Raw genomic sequence first — 20,000 nt, 5'->3', positions numbered from 1 at the left:
TTTTACGCTCCATGAAGCAAGAAACTTCGGTACTCTCTTTCTCTTTCTTTTTCTCTTTCTCTTTGTCTCTATCTCCCTCTCTTTCTCTTTCTTTTTCTCTTTCTCTTTGTCTCTTTCTCCCTCTCTTTCTCTCTCTTTCTCTCTCTCTCTCTCTCTCTCTCTCTCTCTCTCTCTCTCTCTCTCTCTCTCTCTCTCTCTCTTCATCTCTTTTTCTTGAAGATAAAATTTTATGATACAAACCAAATGAAAATTCATGACATTTGTATTACAAAAATTACTTGCCGACATTGATGGTAATTATCAAATAATCAACATTTAAGTTTATATTCTTTCTTTCTCTCGAAAAAAGAGAAAAAGAAAAAGAGAGAAAGAGAGAGAAAGAATAATACTAAAAAAATTAATATCACGTGTAGAAAATAAAGGAAAATAAAACCGAAATTGTTATTATTGAAATACAATATTATCATATATTCATCGATACTAATAGTAATTATTACATATTTCAAATTTAATTTTAATTATTTTTTTTTATCATAGAGAGAGAGAGAGAGAGAGAGAGAGAGAGAGAGAGAGAGAGAGAGAGAAATGTCGAGATTATTACAACAAATTATTTTCCGACATTGATAATAATCACCAAATAATCAAAATTTAACTTTAATTACTTCATTTTAATCGAAAATAGGCGGAGGGAGAAATATTGTAAAAGAATAAAAAAAAAATAAATAAAATAAAATAAAGAAGAAAGAGTAAATATTTAATATTATAAATAAATGTTTGAAATAAAATATTGAAATTACTCGAAATTTATGTATGTTTGATCCAATAGAATTAAATTTGTAAAATAAATAAAACATTAACACTGTAATTTTAAGATATCCATTAGGTATTACTAAAGGTGCTCGTAAAATATTATAGATCTCGTCATGAAATCCATATAAGAATCGAAGTACCGTTTAGTCATTCATCCTCGTTTTCATCGACTTTCTCTCATTGTCCGTGACTCGAACGACACGAAGGAGACACGTCGCCAGTCGTCATTTCTTTCATCCATCGTGCGCGCCAACGTAATTATCTTATGTAAGTTACCGATCTTCATCGTTGTCCGTTGTCGAGCATGCTAGGGTCTGGACTTTAAGAACGATTACACGTGTCGTTTCTTTTATACCTCTTTCTCTCTCTTTCTCTCTCTCCCCCCCCCCTCTCTCTCTACTTACATTTTTTCATGAGCGAGCACACGCTAAAGACGCGAATCATTAACGTCTATGGCGTGCGATCTAATTTGCGATATTCTTTGACGAAACCATTCATTTATTATTTAAATCATGCCATTATTACGAAATTAATTTTAAAACCTGTTACGTCGATGCATTCGCATAATTTTCAAAATAAATAATCCAATGGATTCGACGTAAAATTACTTATAAAATAATTTTATTTAATTACAAGAGTCAGCGAGCGAATTTTGCTAAAATTATGATACGAACGTTTAAACGTTCGAAATATTTGATCTTTCGAAACCACAAGCAGCATATCTCGATTCCTATCGAAACGATTGGTTCAGTTGGAACGAGCCAAGTGTTGCTACGTTTGAAAATTATCTGTCCGATAACTTTTCTTTTTTTAATCTTAAGAGTTTGCGTCCGATTCAGCTAAAATTTAGATTCGATCGTTTGCACATTTGATATATTTGATCTCTCGAAACCCCACGTAGCATATCTCGAACTCTCGATTGCCATCGAAATGATTGATTCAGTTGGAACAAGCCACATGGTACATTAGAAAATTATCTGTCCGATAACCCTTTTTCTTTTTTTTTTTTTTTAATTTTAAGAGTTTGCGACCGATTCAGTTAAAATTTAGATTCGATCGTTTGCACATTTTAAATGTTTGATATCTCGAAAACACACGTAACATATTTCGTATTCGATTGCTGTCGAAACGATCGTTAAAGTTAGAACGAGCCACGTATACTATGTTTAAAAATTATTTTAGAGAGAGAGAGAGAGAGAGAGAGAGAGAGAGAGAGAGAGAGAGAGAGAGAGAGAGAGAGAGAGAGAGAGCAATTCAGTTAAAATTAAGATTGGAACATTTACACGTTTTAAATGTCTCTAACATATCGAAATCACACGGAGCATATCTCGATCTCGATTATTATTATCATCGAATATACGATCGATTAAGTTGAAATAGTCTACGTTCTACGTTTAATCATTTATTTACGCACGATAATTATATTTAATTTAAAGAGTTTCTAAACGAATCAATTAAAATTAAGATTCGAACGTTTGCACGTTTCAAATGTTTAATATGTCTCAGAACGATAAGGGATCATATCTCGAAATTTATTGCTATCGAAACGATCGGTAGATTTCGAGCAGGCCACGTGCTGCACATTTCTTTTTTTCCTTTTTCTTTTTTTTTTGTCCTCCTCTCGAATCTAAAAGCATATATTCATTAATGTCGCGGTGTCTGGTATCGTAACCCTGCTGCAGGGTTCCTTTTTTCTCTCTTCTTTCTTTTTCTTTCTTTTCTTTTTTTCTTTTTTTTTTCTCCTCTTCTTTAATCGACATACTATTCGCCTAGCCTAATGTGGTACACGCGAGAGCTGTGAGAGAGTCTCGTTTGAGATTTTTCGGGGCCCAGTACATACACGTGTAGGTACATATGTACGTACGTACTACTTAGTGCCCTTTTCGTCGACCCTTTCCCCTCCTCTCTTCTCTTCTCCTCTTCTCTCCTCTCCTCTCGTCTCGTCTCGTCTCCTCATCCCTCGAAACAACCGTCACCCCTTCTTTTTTACACCGCCGTGGACCGAACCCCCCGATCTCTCGATCGCGTTCAAGGCGGCCGCGTTAAATTTAACGAGGGGAGACCCTCACACGATACATTAGGCTCGTGCGCGAATCTGGACGCTTTTCTAACTCCCTTTGATAAATTCTACTTTTCATTTGAACTAGAAAGAAAAAGAAAAAAAGGGTTGATAGATAAAGAAAGAGAGAGAGAGAGAGAGAGAGACGATTCTAATTATTTTGTTTGTTCTTATATTCGTTAAAACTTTCCTCACTAATACGAAGACAAATTTTTTAAATTATTCTAAAGAATATATGTACTTATAGTAATATATATATTAAAAACATATATTAGAATATAATATAATATATTATATATATATTATATTGCTTTTGTCGAAATAAGTAGTTTGGAAGAGAGAGAGGATTAATAGATAGATAGATAAAGATAGAGAAATAGAGAAAGAGAGAGAAAAAGAAAAAGCTTACGGTAGTTTCGATTATTTCGTTCGTAAAATCGTTTTACAAATCTCGTCATATAGAATGATAAAACTTTTCTAAAACAATTCCAAATGAAAAAAAATATAGGTACGTTTAAAAAAATATAAGCGATAAAGGGTATCTCGATGAAAATAATGAAGAAAATACGAACGGTTTCAACCGATATATCCCCTTTTCTTTTTGAAAGCGTCTAAATTCATCCCCCATTTTTATTTTTTTTTTTTACTCCACTCACCCGCGCTCCTTAGAAAGTGCCTAAAGTTTTTACGAAGGGGAGAGAAACCCTAGTACGTAACATTAGCCTCGATATAGTTCGTTCCATCTCTCCCTTTCCCTTTTCACAACGTTACTCGTTCATCCTCGAAAATAAACAGAATCGAACCCTTTTTACAAATTCAAATAGTCACCTCTCTCTCTCTCTCTCTTTCTCTCTCTCTTTCTCTCTCTAACTTATTTCCCGTCATCATACAGCTTTATTGTTCGATTTACGAAAAGCTTTAGATAGTTCCCGCTCTCTATAATATATCCATACTAAAAAATAGAGCTCTCACCACGGATCGGCGATCCGCTGTCAAAACAAGAAATTCGATTCTAGTGATCGAAAGGCCAGGCGGATTTTTTATTCAAGGAACATTTTCCACTGTACTAGACGTCATACGATCATGCGAGAATGATCGGGTTTTGGGTGCATCGACTGGAATATATCCGTATTTAAAAAGGGTCGTAAGTATACTTCCCTTGCACAATCGAAACGAATATATAAACCAATTTTCTATGATCCAAGATCTCTTTTAGAATTTATTATTTGTTCTTATCAAAAATAATCACAACGGAGAAAATAAAAAAAAATCAAACAAAACGAAATTTATGCATTAAGAATTTTGTGCAATAAGAAATATTTCTTTATAAAAAAAATTTCATCGCAATAACGAAATATTTCTATCCACGAAAGAATAATATATATATACATATTTTGTTATGAACGAAATAATAAAAATAAAAAAAGAAAAAAGATAGACTATCGGTCATTGTTTCTCACTGAGTTTCGTTCTTTTCCGACGTTCCTCGAATCGCCAAAACGCCGATAAAAAAAAAGGAAATGCCGGATAAGAAATTTTACGAACGCTAGTCACTGCTTTGATGGTTGAGACTTAACAAACGATTCCATTTACAAGAGGAAAATTACGATACGATAGGACGAAGTCTCTCTTTCTCTTTCTCTCTTATACGTTCTATTTACCATACCGTGTCTCTCTCTCTCTCTCTCTCTCTCTCTCTCTCTTTCTTCTTTTTCCCTCTTTTTCCACTCTACGTTTCTCTTCCTCTTCTTCCTCTCGTCTTCCTCACGGCTCGTAGGGAGCTCGTTAACGGAAATTTACGACAAACTGGCACCCACCGATCGTCCGCGTTGTCCGCGTTTCGCAGAGCTTCTCTCGTACTCTCTCTCTCTCTCTCTCTCTCTCTCTCTCTCTCTCTCTCTCTCTCTCACTCTTTCTCTTTCACTCTCACTCAATCTAGTTGTACTCGCAAACGCAAATCTTCGCACGTATACGAGAGAGAGAGAAAGAGAGAGAGAGAGAGAGAGAGAGAAACGATCACTTCCAGTACATTGCTACACGAGAACGCGTATTTCAAAGATTTACAAAGTCTTATAACGCTCAATGATTTACGAGATCGCGTATCCGATAACTTTTGAATATTCTTCGAGCGATGGTTATACGAGTGTTAGCTTAACAAGGCAGTTAGACGAGCGCTTAACGAGCGAGAGGCATTATTAAAGCTCGCCACTCTACTCTCTCTTCTCTCTTCTCTCTCTCTCTCTCTCTCTCTCTCTCTCTCTCTCTCTCTCTCTCTCTCTCTCTCTCTATCTATCTATCTATCTATCTATCTCTCTCTCTTTCTCTTTCTCTTTTACAACAAATTGACGATTTTATTTTTTTATCCATATAAGGATACAATATTTGATCGTCGATCAATAGTATTTTGTTATGCTGCTACTCAATTTTACATACATATATTCAACTTTTCTAGTTATATATATATATATATATATATATATATATATATATATATAAGAAAGGGCATTTGAGAGATAATCGATATTTATGTTTCCTCGAAACGTTTCATCTCTAACAGAACGTTTTTAGTTCTTTCTTCATTTTTCTCTCTCTCTCTCTCTCTCTCTCTCTCTCTCTCTCTCTCTCTTTCTTCTTCGTTCAAATTAGACAGCCAAAATAGAAAAGACTAAACGTTTTATGGAACATTGTTAACTTTAGGATCTAACACGGTTGATGATACGAATAATATAAAATTATATAAATATATACACGTACGTTATCATTTATATGTACGCATATACTAACGTACAGATACATACAACAGATTTAGAGATTAAAATAATTAATCATCTTTCACGCTTTTAATGATCGATTGAGTTTTATTTTTCAAATAAATGTTATATGATTTTTTTTTCTTTCTTCCTTTTTTTTTTTTTTTTTTCTATACATTACACTATCTTACATTTCGTAAACTATAAAAAATTGTTTTGTATCATACTTATTTTGTAGTCACTGAGTCACTTGACTATAAAGGAGAAGACGTAATTGTTTCTCTTCATTGCTATTATCGTATAAGATGTGCGAATCTCGTTTTGTCTGGCGTAACTGCAAACGGAATTCGTCGCGTTACGTTTCCAGCAAAAAAGCGTAAGCACGAGGAACGCGTTCGTTAAGAATCTCGATCCCTACCCCTTCCCCCCTACCCCCGTTTCACCCTTTTTCACCACTCTTCCTATTCGATTCCTCTCTCATCTTCCCTCTCTCGAATCGTCTTCGTCGTTCGATCGGCTATTTTTCAACACAGCCATTGGCAGCTCGGTCGATTTCGAAAGATCGCGGGGTCGCGAGCAACGTGCCGACGTCGACGGCTAATTAAATTTAGAATATTTTTTAAATTTCTCCGATTCCGCTGGCATGATTTGGCAAGCGACGCCATACTCTCGTGAAAAACGTATTTTCTCTTTCACTTTGACAGGAACGTATCATTGTTCTCACTCTCTTTCTCTCTCTCTCTCTCTCTCTTTCCCTCTCTCTCTCTCTCTCTCTTTCCCTCTCTCTCTCTCTCTCTTTCCCTCTCTCTCTCTCTCTTTCTCTCTTTCTCCATACATCATATTTTATAGCCTAATAAAACTATTTTGAATTGATACTCAAGCATTTTCGCAAAATTATCCTATATTTCAAAGAACTTATTCAACTTCTAGATCGACCCAGAAATTCTTCAAACTCTTGAAAGAAACTGAATTATACCGCCTATATAACTATATTTAAACATATGCATATATATATATATATATACACATACTGATATATATATATACATATATATATGATATTTATATATAAATGAAAGTTATTTATAAATATAATCCATTACACAAATGTACATTAATTCTCAAGCTCGAGATGTGACGTCTGCGATTAACGTCTTCCAATGCAAAGATATTATATACATATATACATATATACATATACACACACACACATACATACACATAGGTATATATAAATATGTACATTTTCTGTTGACATTATTTATCAATCGTAATCGATTAATAAAAAAAAAAACAAAGAAGGATGACGCTAATATATAACACATATGTTGAAATAATTTGACTGTTTTGAGACTGACCGACACACCTTCAAAGAGTTTTCTTAGGCACGGCCCTGACCCTCCGGGCCTGCTCGTCGGCCGTTTTAGTTTGGGCTAAGCGCTAAAACAATCGGCGCGGCGCGACGCGGCGCTGTGCGGTGCGGTATGGTATGGTGCGGTGCGGTGCGGTGCGGTGCGGTGCGGTGCGGCGTGGCGCGGCAAAGCACGGCACGGCACGACACGGCGCGGCGCTTCGTGGTCTTGGTCTCGGTCTTCCCGTGGCGTTCGGTGCAATGCTCGCGTTCGCTTCTTCCTTTTTCTCGCTTTTCGCGAAGCGCGAAATAACGGAGGGCCGAAGAACGAAGAGAGTTAAAAGAGAGAGAGAGAGAGAGAGAGATAGAAAGACAAAGACAGAGAGAAAGAAAGAGAGAGAAAGAGAGAGAGAGAGAGAACTAACTCGAATTACCAAAGCATCGTGCCGCGTGGCCGAAGAGCTACGGCTTTAAGCGACTTATGGCGAACGAACGAACGAAGAGACGCGGGATAAAGGAGGAAGAAAGGTCGATTTATTAACGACACGACGAAGAGGAGTGGCTCTGCGGTTTTCTCAGTCGCTCAAGAAAATTGGACTGCCCGATGAGAGTTAAAACGCCGCTAAAAAGAGAGAGAGAGAGAGAGAAAGAGAGAGAGAGAGGGAGAGAAAGAGAGAAAGAAGAGAGAGAGAGAAATAAGAGAGAGAGAAAGAAGAGAGAGAGAGGAAGAGAGAGAAAAAGAGAATGAGAGCGCGAGAGAAAAAAAGAGAATATTTATTACGCTAAGAACTGACCCTTATATAAAAGAGAAAGAAAGAGAGAGAGAGAGAGAGAGAGAGAGAGAGAGAGAGAGAGAAAGGTAAAGAACCCAAGATCTCGTTGAGATAAGAAAAAAATTTCTACGACGAAAACAATAATCAAGTAATATTATTCATTACAACGAGGATGATATATAGCGATGCGGAAGGGGGTTGAGGTGAAATAGGGTGAGGTGAGGTGAGATGAGGTAAGTATAAGAGGGGAGGGGAGGGGAGAGGAGGAAGGGGTAGTTGAATTAAAGTTTTATGATAAAAATGCAAATACGACTTGTTATATTTTCTAACGTTATCGAACATATTTTATAACCCTCGAGAAATTTCTTTTTCCTTTCTTCTTTTTCTTTCTTTTCTCTTTTCTTTCCTTTCCTTTGCTTTCCCATTCTATTCATTCTTTTTTCCTTCTTTATCATACCCAACTTTTCTAACAACGTTAAAACCAAGGTATCAATTCGATCGTATATAATTCAAAGACAATTTCATGTTCGCATAGGTAATTAGCACGTATGCGATTTGTCGGTCGCGTGTTCGTCGCTCGAGTTCGCGTGTTTATAACCAACAACCAACGGAACGACGCTCTCTTTCTTTCTACTACTATTACTTCTTCTTCTTCTTCTTCTTCTCTATATATTTCTCTTTCTCCATTACGACGAATAACTCCGTTGATAAGTCGCCCTAACGTATTTTCGTTGAGAATAAAGAAGAAGCGTCGCGAACGCGAAAACGCGAGAGTTGTTGGGCCAATAGTTGTTGGGAACGGAGGAAACGTTGCCGACTCTTCTTCTCTCTTTTTCTTATTCTTCTTATTTCTCTGTCCTCCACCACCTCCTCTTCCTCCTCCTCCTCTTCTCTTCTTCCTCACTCTTAGCAAAGTTCTCTCAAGACTGTCGGAGGTCGTTCTCTTTTTCGTCCGCGACGCGGTCCACGCTTCTCTTTCTCTCTCTCTCTGTCTCTTACTCTGTCGTTCTCTCCTCCCTTTCTCGTCGTTTCGTGATTATATTCTCGAAATAGTCAACCGGATGCCGTACGACCGGGTGCCGCCGCGGATATTCCGTATATTTCTGGCAGCTTTTTTCCCGACGAAAAAGAAGAATACAAGGAAAGAAGGGACCTACGTATCTATCCATGTATATATTTACATATATATATATATATATGTGTGTGTGTGTGTGTGTGTGTATGTATGTATGTGAACATCAATTTTCTTTTTCTTGTTCATTTTCCTTTTTCTTTTTCTTCTTCTTCTTTATTTTTTTTATCTTCTTATTTCTCTTTTGATTGTCTTGGTTTAATCTTTGAAAGAGAGACTCTACCGAGAAATCTCATATCTTTCCACCACGTGTCGATAGAACGCGACCAGTCGATCGATCGATCGATCCCGAGAGACACACACACCGTGTAATTTTCTCGACTGGAGTCCACTTTCCAACTCATTGCCGATGATTAAGAGTCGTTCCACACTAATGTCTTTATATACACTCGCCGTAAATTGGCTGCTACTTGAAAGTGTGATTTTATAAAAGCGATTGGAAAAAGGTGAGAAGAATAAAAGAGAGAGAGAGAGAGAGAGAGAGAGAGAGGGAGAGAAAAGAAGAAGAAAAAAGAAAAAACATAAAAATTCTTCACATCCTCATATAGAATTTATTACGAGTTCTATTTGAATGCTAAGCTTATTATTATTTCATCATTGGTATGATCGAAAAATAAAAGAAAAAACGAAAAAAAAGAAAAAGAAAAAGGAAAAAAAATAAGAACAATCGAATTCAACGATTTCACTTATTACAACTACATTTATAATACCTATCTGCTTTTAAATCCATTTATATATTAAAATAATCCATTTAAAAATAATTTCAATTTTTCATATTTCTAAAATATTTGTTTTTTTTTTTCTATTTAAAAAGGGCCTACGTGTTCCATTTTCACGATTCGCGATACCACGAAATGCATTAGATCGAATTCAATATATGTAGTTGATATCATCACGAGGACATAGTAGTATTCTTGGCGGCCGAAAAATCGCGAAACGTCGGCCAGGAAAAAACTGGGACGTAGAGAGCGAATGTGACAGACAGAAAAGGTGGAGAGGGGTGGAGTGGGGGGAGGGGGAGGAGAAGGGAAGTAGGAAAAGAGGTGGGAGGGTGTCGATCAAGCAATGATGGATTCCTGAGTTTCGAGGACGGTATGCGATTGGCAATAGTTGTTTCCCGATAGAAACTAATCGGGGCCAATCGCGTAGCCAACTCGAAGCTGCACGACGTTTCGCAATTCCCTTTTTCGAAGGTGCCACTTTTATTGCCAGATATTCTAGCCGCCGTCACTTGAATTCAGTACTTACATATGTGTGTATATGTCTCTTTCTCTCTCTCTCTCTTTCTCTCTTCCTTTATCTCTCTGTATGTATGTATGTATGTATGTATGTATGTATATATGTATGTATGTATGTACATATGTATTCGTATACGAAGCACTAAGTTTAATTTTAGCCAGTGAGACAAACCGATCCACTTTCGCGATTTCCCTTTATCATCCTCCTTCTCTTGTTTGCTCTCGTTATTCTCATTTGAGTTTTCTATTCTTTTAATGAAGAAAAAGAAACAAAAATATATATATATATATATATATATATATATATATATATATATATATATGTATATCGAAAGGAATTACGCGATTGTCATTGTAATCGTATTATCATAGCATATGACTTAGTGGGTTAATTGAACCTCGAATGAAATGACGAATATAATTTTTAATGTCTCGAGATCGTAACAAGATTTACACAACATTGCCCGTTTAAAATGATTATCGATTTAATTTACTTGGTTATTATAATTTTGTTAAGTTTATAAGTATGGTGTTACGTGTCTCTCATCCCCATTTTCAAAAGTAACATAATATTGTTTACGATTAACGATTACTATTGATTCATCATAGATTATTTCTAATTTGTAAAAACGTCGTATAATTGTTTCTATTCTTCTTTTTTTTTTTTGTTATCCATGCGTACTTTATCTATTTATTTATTTTTTTTTTTTTTTGTGACTTTATTTATTTATTTATTTATTTTTTTTTTTAACTGAAGAAAATCTGGACGAAGATATCGCGAGAAAAATGAATTCATTCGCGATGGAACATCTCCTGGAGAAACCATATAAGCAAGAGTTGAAACGGACGCGATCCTTTTGCGACAAAAAAGGGCGAGAACGATCGAGATTCGAAATCTGTCCCTTTCTCTTTCTCTCTCTCTCTCTCTCTCTCTCTCTCTCTCTCTCTTTCTCTCTTTCTCTGTCTCTCTTTCTCATCGTTACTCTATTAATTAGCTCACGGGCGGCAGTTCCGCTCGCTCTCCGTTAATTTAGCTGGAAGGGCTCGCTTTATTTTTCGTACGTCTCCCGTCGCAGACCGACGATCTCTGGATCCTCTCTGGATCTTGCTCTATTAATTAGCCGGGATCCTTTTTTCCCGCGTTCGAACGTCGCGAGAGATCCGTCGAAGCACGATGAAAAGGACGAGACGAAGACGACGAGAGAAAAAGGCTCGCATCCTTCGGATTCCGGAATCGAGAGTGGGTTGGATAAGGAACGACGATAAAGACGTAAAAATCGTTTCATCGATAAATAAATATTTTGCCTTTGTTCTTTATTCCTTTATTTATTTTATTTTATTTTATTTTATTTTTCTTTTTTTCAATTAAATTAATTCTTAGTTTCAAATAAATTTTTATGTTCGATATATCCTTTCGTTAACGATTATAAATATTTTATTATTTAATTCGACAGTATTTAGAAAAATGATTTCAATAAAGAAATATTTTGATTTCTTTCTTTTTGTTTTTTTCATTTTTTTTTTTTTTTTTATTTTAATTAATTCTCATTGCTTTAGTTTAATTCGGTTCGTTAATAAATCCTCTAATTAATGATAAAAAATATTTTATTATTTAATAAATATTAAGAAAAATTATTTTCTTGTTTTTTTCAAATCAATTATTATTTTCGTAATTAAATTCGAAACATTGATAAGTCCTTTCGTTAACGATTGAAAATATTGAAAGTATTTAATTAATTGATATATATTAAAAAAAAGAAAAAAAAAAAAGAAAAAAAAGAATCAATCGAAATAATTTTAAAATAAATATTTATTCGATAAATAAATATCAAATAAATATTTTGTTTTTCTTTCTTTGACAAAATTAATTCATTGTTTTAGATAAATTCGAACGTTTGAAAAATTTTGTCAATGATCGAAAATATTTTACTACTCAATAGGATAATGTTTAGTAAAATTACTTTGTTTTTACGTTTGAATAAAGACATTTATTATCGAGGATCGATAAGAAATCTAACGATCGATACTTAGGCAAAGAGTACGAATGTACGCTATAGAATGAGTAAGAAGGAGAGAGAGAGAGACAAAGAGAGAGAATGAAACGGCGCGGGCGCGCTCGAAAGAGCGATTTGTCAAACGCTTTAACAGCTGCCCTACGCCGACAGCATTATGGCACGAGTTGCTTGTTCGTTCGTTTATACGTACGCTCACTCGCTCGCTCGTATAACCGCGGAGCGTATTATCGATTTTCATGAAGTAACGCGGGCCGCCATGTTTGTCCAGCCGCGTGGAAAGTGCCTAATCCGAAACCCTTCGAACACTTTTATTCGCCGTAAACTGCATAAAACGTCCAATCGATAATAACCACGCTGCCCTTTATTCCGTGCACAACAAAAAGAACGAATCACCCCCATTTTATCTTTTATATACATCGTCGAACGATGAATTATGGATTTTCTTTTTATACAAGTACACCACGTACTAATATCGTTTTAAAGAGGGAAAGAGCTTCAAATTTTGAAGTAATGAAAATGTTAACATGTTTTTTTCCTTCTATTGTATACCATTTAAATCGAATTAAATCGTATATATTTCGGATGAATAATATAACATGATTATAATTCGGGATTGATTATTTCTTTTATTAGAGAATTTTGATAATTATTTCTCTTTTTCTTTTTTCTAAAAACAAAATAAATTGTATAATATATATATATATTATAATTGGATAACCATATATTTATATTGTAATTATAATTTATATTGTCTTTTCTTCAGCAAAAAAATTAATTTTCAAAGTTATATGTATATATAACTACGTCACGTTCAAGCAATCGAATCCATGGTATTTCGTATCGAAATTTTCGAGGATCAAAACGAAAAATGTACGAACCAACGGATTCTACAAAAATCTCTTGTCTACTGGCACGACCACCCGTGTAATCCACGCGCAATTCTGGCCCGGAAAGAGCGGCATTTTGCGCGCGTTTTCGCTTTTTATTAAGAAGAGAAGGGTGATGGTGGTCGTCGAAAGGGGTCGACTGTTTACGGAAAAATGCCTTTCTTTTGCGCGTGCGATAGCATCGCGAACCGCGCGTCTTTCGATGTCGAAAAAGAGTAGAGAAAGAGAAAGAAACGGAGATAAAGAGAGAGAGGCGGAGAGGGAGAAAGAGAAAGAGAGAGAGTGAGAGAAAGAGAAAGAAAGAAGACAGTCACGCGCGCGCACACACATGTACATATACATACATACATGCACATACATGAATACATACATACACACACATATTTATATACATATATATATATATATATATATAAATACGTATGTAGAGAAAAAGAAAGACAAAGAGAAAAAGATAAAGAGAGAGAGAGAAAGAGAAAGAGAGAGAGAAAGAGAGAGAGAAAGAGAGAGAAACTCGCGGGAGGGAGAAGAGCGAAAAATTAGGGACGGCATTCCGTCTGTGTACTGATGCATTTCGACTGACTGGTGCCCGTCCGCGGCCGATCCTTTTAATGCGATCGCGATTCCGCGAGCGGTAAGAAATTAATAAAAAGTCGTGGAACGATAAATTAGACCGGCGAGACGAGACGGCGCGAGAAGAGAGAGAAAGAAAGAAAGAAAGAGAAAGAGAAAGAGAGAGAGAGAGAGAGAGAGAGAAAGAGAGAGGGTAAGGCGGCGCCTATGCCTCTCAGCTTGGATCGGCTTGACTTGACTTGGCTTGGCTTGGCTTGACTTGACTTGGCTTGGCTTGGCTTGGCTTGGCTTGGCTTGGCTTGGCTTGGCTTTGCTTGGTTCGGCTCGGCCGCTTGGGGCGATAATAAATTTCGAATATAAATAATGAAATTTCGAATCGGTCGGCCCCCGGCCGATCCGCGTTTTTATTAGGAGGCGCGCGGTCTCTTCGAGTCGAACGATGGCGCCACCGAATATCTATCGCGTACCTCGCAATTCAAGAAATTTCCTATCCTTCGATCGTCCTTCTTTATTATTATATTTCGATTCGAAAATATTCCAAAAATATTCGTCGCATTTTTCTTTTTTACGTCGTATTATTATTCATTTTATAATTATTGCCAGCGGTTTATTGAAAATCTTCGCGCGAATTCCTGTGTATGGAAAGAATTTTTTTGTTTTCAATTACTTTCTTTTTTCTTTCTTTTAATTTTCTCTCTCTCTCTCTTTTTTCTCTCTACCACTATCTCTCTCACTCGCTCTTTCCCTTGAAACTAATTCTAAATGGTTGGAGAGGCGAACGAACGAAAGCATCAAAGTCCGAATTGGTCCGGCCTGATTTCTCGCGATCTTTCTCTCTCCTTCTTTAAATTCGAATAATCGAATCCAATTTAGAAAGGTTTTTACGATAAGAGGAGAAGACGAGGAGAAGAGTCCGGGGCAAATGGTCGAATCACCGTCCTTGATTGGCAACATAGAGAAAGAGAGAGAAAGACAGCGAAAGTGAGAAGGAGAGAGAGAGAGAGAGAGAGAGAGAAAGAGATAAAAAGAAAGAGAAAAAGGGAGAAAGAGTGAGAGAGAAAGGAAGAAAGAAGGATAAAAAAAAAGAAAGAAAATAAAAGAGAAAGAGAGAGAGAGAGAGAGAGAGAGAGAGAGAGAGAAGTAGACGATCGAGATAAACGAGATATATACTTATACGCATATATCGTTTACACGCGCGGAAAGCTTCCATCTGCTTCTTCGTAATATCGCGATACGCTTTTAATCGAAGAAACGTTCGAGAGACCTTTATTTTCGATAGTGATATCGATAAGACAAAGTGCCGGTGTAAGTGCAATTTGGTTGCCCGATAAATCGTGAAAGAAGCTATCCAACTGTCTCTTTTTGGAAGTAAGAAAAAGACAGAAAGAAAGAGATAATATAAGAAAAAAGACATACATACAGAGAGAGAGAGAGAGAGAGAGAGAGAGAGAGAGAGAGAGAGAGAAAGATAGATAGATAGATAGATAGATAGATAGAGAGAGAGAGAGGGAAAGAGAGAGAGAGAGAGATAAAAAGCATTGGTGGAGTTCGTACCCTCTGGTATTCACCGTTCTGGCATGTATATGATCTTCGCCAATGGTAATACGACGTAGAGAGAAACGAGAGGAGAAGTAAGCTCCTTCCTTCAAGGCCCCTGAGGGCCTTGTGGAGTTCCCCTCGTGCCTCCCACTATACGCGGAGAACCCGTGCACCAGTTATTTATTGTAGCTCCCGTTTATGCTTTATTTGTTATTTGCCTGCTCGAACGCTCGCGCCCCAACGACTATGACTATAACTACAACTATACAACGGCGATGATTCTACACATACATACATACATACATACGTAGATATACATATATAAATATGTATGCCTGCGCAAAACACACACGTACATATATACATATATATATATATATATATATATATATATATATATTTATTTATATTTATAAATATATGTATATATATATATATATATATATATATGTATAAATATATGTAAGTGAGTACTTATGTACGTACCCACCGGTTGTATCCACTCTAAGGGCTACTCTATATCTCTTACTCTTTCAGATGCTGCGGCCAATGCTTTCCTTATCTTACCTCGTACACGGAACGAGAACATCCCGAACGTGCGTACAACGTAACGCGATTCGCATAATTAAATGCATATACAGAGAAGTTAAGATATGCAGATAGAGTTCTTATCTTGTTAGAGGCAACCTTTGTAAAAAAGAAAAAAGAAAAAGCCTATTTCGATAAGATGTTTTAGTTCTGTCTTTTTTTCTCTTCTCTCTCTCTCTCTCTCTCTCTCTCTCTCTCTCTTTCTCTCTCTCTCTCTCTCTCCCCCGCTTTTTTTTCATTGATCCACGTTTCCCAAGAAGCAAGACAAGTAAATATATCGATATGTAAACCGACGAATGATCGATAATTGAGATCAGTGGGAATCCATCTTATTTCTCGCAAATGTGGTCTACATTAATTTTATAACGAGACACGTTGGTGTACTAGATGGAAGGAAATCGAGCGGATCGTGCTCGTTATCGATCTTTTCGTAAGCCATATATCGAAGGTAATAAAGCGACGTTTAATAAAACATTCTACGTACGATGAAATATCCGTCGCAGTCGGCTTTCGTATTAATCAAACGCCCACAGTTCCTCTCTCTCTCTCTCTCTCTCTCTTTTTTTAGTTTTCTCTTTCTATCTCTGTTTTACTTCTTGGTTTCTCTCTCCTTCTCTCTCTCTCTCTCTCTCTCTCTCTCTCTCTCTCTCTCTCTCTTCCTCTTTCTCTCTATCGTTAATTAAATTGTATTTAAGCCGAATTAATGGCCGACGTTCTGTCGTTTCTGCGATCATCGTGGTCTTTGGAAAACGAATGTCTGACAGGTGCACGAATGTTCTCTCTTCTCTAACGTACATAACGTATGTATGTAGTTACGTACGTGTACGTAAGTACCTACGTCCGAACGTACGTCGAGGATAATCGTCGAGAACATAAATTCGCGGATCAGCAGGCGTTCTTAGTCTCGTCTGAAAATCCATCGAAGATCGTCGTCGTTGTCGGCTAGCTGGCCGGCCGGCCGGCCGGCCAGTCGGCCGAGAAGAAAGAGTTAGAGAGAGAAAGAGGGAGAGAGAAAGAGAAATAGAGAGAGATAGTGAGAGAGGGTTGGCGAAGAGGGGGTGCCGATGGAGGAGGGGGTTGGGTGACAGGATCGAAGACACTGCGAGAAAGAGAGAATAATGCGTTAAAGCAGCAACCAGCAACTACTCTAATTGGCCACTTTGTCCATTTATTCGATTTATTTAAATTATGGGACAATTGACAGTAGGCATTCTATTTTTTAAATCTCCCCGGCCAACCGGCTGATTGGGCGAGATTGGCGTGAGACACTGGCCCCACAGATTCCCCAGTTGTGGGCTTAATCAGCTTTGATTGCTGGTCTCTCTCTCTCTCTTTTTCTCTCTCTCTCTCTCTCTCTCTTTCTCTCTCTTTCTCTCTATCTCTTTTGCACGCGAGTAACAGACCGAACGCTCTCTCTCTCTCTCTCTCTTTCTCTCCTCTTTCTCTCTTTCATAGCAGAGCGCGACGCGCAACGCACATTTTACTTTATTCCGTTTCAGCGTGTATCCCACCACGAGTTTAATATCATCCGGACGAACGTTGATTGGCCGATCCGAAATTGTGGGAATGTGTCTCTGGTAGGAGAGAGAGATCGAACGAGGCCGCCCACTACACCACTTCTTCCTCTTCTTCTTCTTCTTCTTCATCTTCGTTTTCGTCTTCGTCTTTGTCTTCGTCCTCTTCTTCGTCTTCTTGTTTTTCATTACTACTCTGTTGCCACCACCGCCACTACTACTGCCACATTCTCGATTATCATAATTTCCGTCAGCAATACTTCATTGGCTTTCCTACTCGATGAAATATCACTTTTCCATCTTTCATATCTCTTTTTAATACAGAACGATTCGGAGATTGTGTAACAGGGTGAGAAAATGAGAGAGAAAGAGAGAGAGATAGACAGACAGAGAAAAAGAGACAGAGATGGAGAGAGAGAGAGAGAGAGAGAGAGACAGAGAGAGAGAGAGAGAGAGAGAGAGAGAGAGAGAGAGAGAGAGAGAGAGAGAGAGAGATAGTTACGACATTAGATGGGTGAAGAGAGGACACACACAGATAATTAATTAATTTCCATCGAGCTGAGTCATTACGTTTCTATTTTCTCCAAATGAAATAACTTATCCGAGTTTCTCCTATAACTCTTTCTTTCTCTCTTTTTGTTCTTGTTTGTTTGTTTGTTTGTTTATTTTATTTCTTTGTTTTTCTCAGAGAGCGAGAGAGAGAGAGAGTGAGTGAGAGAGAGAGAGAGAGAGTGAGAGAGAGAGAGAGAGAGAGAGAAAGAGAAAGATGAAAAGAGAATATTCAACCCCCTTCAGCCCCCGCGTGGGACCTACCATCGCACTCATCCCATTTCCTTGATAATTCCCATAATGCTGTGGGCGGATATTCCAATAAAGGGGGAAGAGCCCTCGGTCACAAAACGCTGAAAGCGCGGGACTGAGACTAGAATCGGTCAGGTTGCAGCCGTCAAACGATTTACGGAGTTAGCCTGCACCGGCCGAATCCCAGTGAACACGATTTAGCTATGACAGTTAATAGGCGTTCACCTCGCAAACAGAAGTCCATCACTTTATGATCGGTTTGTGATAAATCTATGACAATCTTATCTCTGATGACATTATGAATCTAGAGTAAATATACATATATGTGTGTGTGTGTGGGGGTGTATATATGTATGTATGTATGTGCGTGTGTATGCGTGTGACTAAATGCACATAAGTACGCAAGCACATAGTAGACGACCTCGTGGGAAAACGATAATTAGACAAAAGAGAGGGAGACCACATGCGGGATCATTGTACCTCATAATAGAAAATAAAAATGATAAAAGTTCGAAAGTTCGACGATCCTTTTACCTTTTCATTTATCATTATACATATTTCACATATGTATATATAGAATTTCAAATTTTACCCATTCGCCATTGCAAATTTTCTCTATTTATATATATATATATATATATATATATATATATATATATAAATAGCTACGTGACGATGACCTTCGATGTCTCGTCCGATAAACATTATTTTTCTTTTTTCTTTTCTTCTTTCTTTTTCTTTTTTTTTCGTCGTTCCTCTCTCCTTTCCCCTTTTTCATTCGTAGGGTCATCGAACGCAGGGACTTGATTTGAATCTAATTACGATCACGGTAATTCCATAAGGAGAAGGAAATAGTAACTCACCGGAAACCTTCGGGTCAGCTGCCTCCACCTTCATTGCCGCCAGACTTGCTATTGTCGGCGGTACCTAAAAAGAAATACATTACGATATTTAATACATATTTAATATGTGCGTATATGTATGTATATGGTGTAAGTACTTACTGCATGTTAAAAAGAAAAAAAAATTAGAGAAAGAAAGAGTATGAGAGTAAGAGAGAGAGAGAGAGAGAGAGAGAGAGAGAGAGAGAGAAAAAGAGAGAAAGTGAAAAAGTGCAACAGCGTTCAGGGTCGCAAACGCATTGTACGTCGATCGTGGAGGGTGGGAAGGGGAGGGGGGAAAGATGCAGGGAACGGCTAACCCACGAACCGCGACGAAATCGATCCTCTTTTATGGATCCTTCGATTTGCGGTCTTACATAAATCCTTTGGTAAATTAACGATGGGGACGGAGCAAGGAAAAGGCGTTTGACAGTACCGAAACGCGATACGGTGTTGTATGGGATACACCATGAGAGTACCTTCGACTTGAGATAATTTGAAATTTCCCGCCAAGATGACAATGCAAAAAGAGAATATGTATATGCACACGCACACACATATGTGTATGTGTGTGTGTGTATGTAATGTATATCTACTTGTAATATATATATATATATATATTTTTTTTTTATTTAAAAATCATTTAATTTTTCATCGAAATTTAAAGAGGAAATGAAGTGATTATGGTTATTATTGTTTCTCACTGTGAATGCACAAGACCAGTCACCGACAGGGAGGAGTTTCCGTTTTCCTGAAATTTCAGGGTCAAAGAAACGAAGAAATCATTGACCCTGTCACGTTTGCTTGCTAAGGCGTAAACTATTCGAACGACTTCCGGCATAGATATAGAAGTTCGATTATTGTACGTGAGAAGGAATGACGTCGATATTTAAACGCTTTCTCATGATTGCTTAGTTGACTTCTGAATTTTAGAAATAATCACACAAATACATGAGCGTATCGTATACAAATAAAAAATCGTGATTTTTTTTTTTATATGAACTATTACGTCAAAGTTTGCGTAGTTTGAAATAACTAAAAGGTGTTCGATAATAGAACACTTAAAAAGAAAAAGAGAATCGAGGAGGA

The 20,000-nt window shown here is 37.1% G+C and overlaps 1 protein-coding gene across 5 annotated transcripts in view; it reads right to left on the bottom strand.

Moving 5' to 3' along the window:
- LOC124422134 (zinc finger protein castor homolog 1-like) overlaps positions 1–20,000 on the bottom strand; it is a 92,766-nt gene that overhangs the window by 11,737 nt on the left and 61,029 nt on the right. For all 5 annotated transcript variants that reach the window (XM_046958173.1, XM_046958177.1, XM_046958174.1 and 2 more), the window contains one exon: positions 18,894–18,957. In XM_046958173.1, the coding sequence (XP_046814129.1) occupies positions 18,894–18,957 (64 nt within the window). The remainder of the gene's footprint in view (positions 1–18,893; positions 18,958–20,000) is intronic.

The sequence above is a fragment of the Vespa crabro genome, chromosome 2 (genome assembly GCF_910589235.1).
Source record: "Vespa crabro chromosome 2, iyVesCrab1.2, whole genome shotgun sequence".
NCBI lineage: Eukaryota > Metazoa > Arthropoda > Insecta > Hymenoptera > Vespidae > Vespa > Vespa crabro.
Note: the sequence above shows the minus strand (reverse complement) of the source record. Positions and strands in the feature narration are given on the sequence as shown.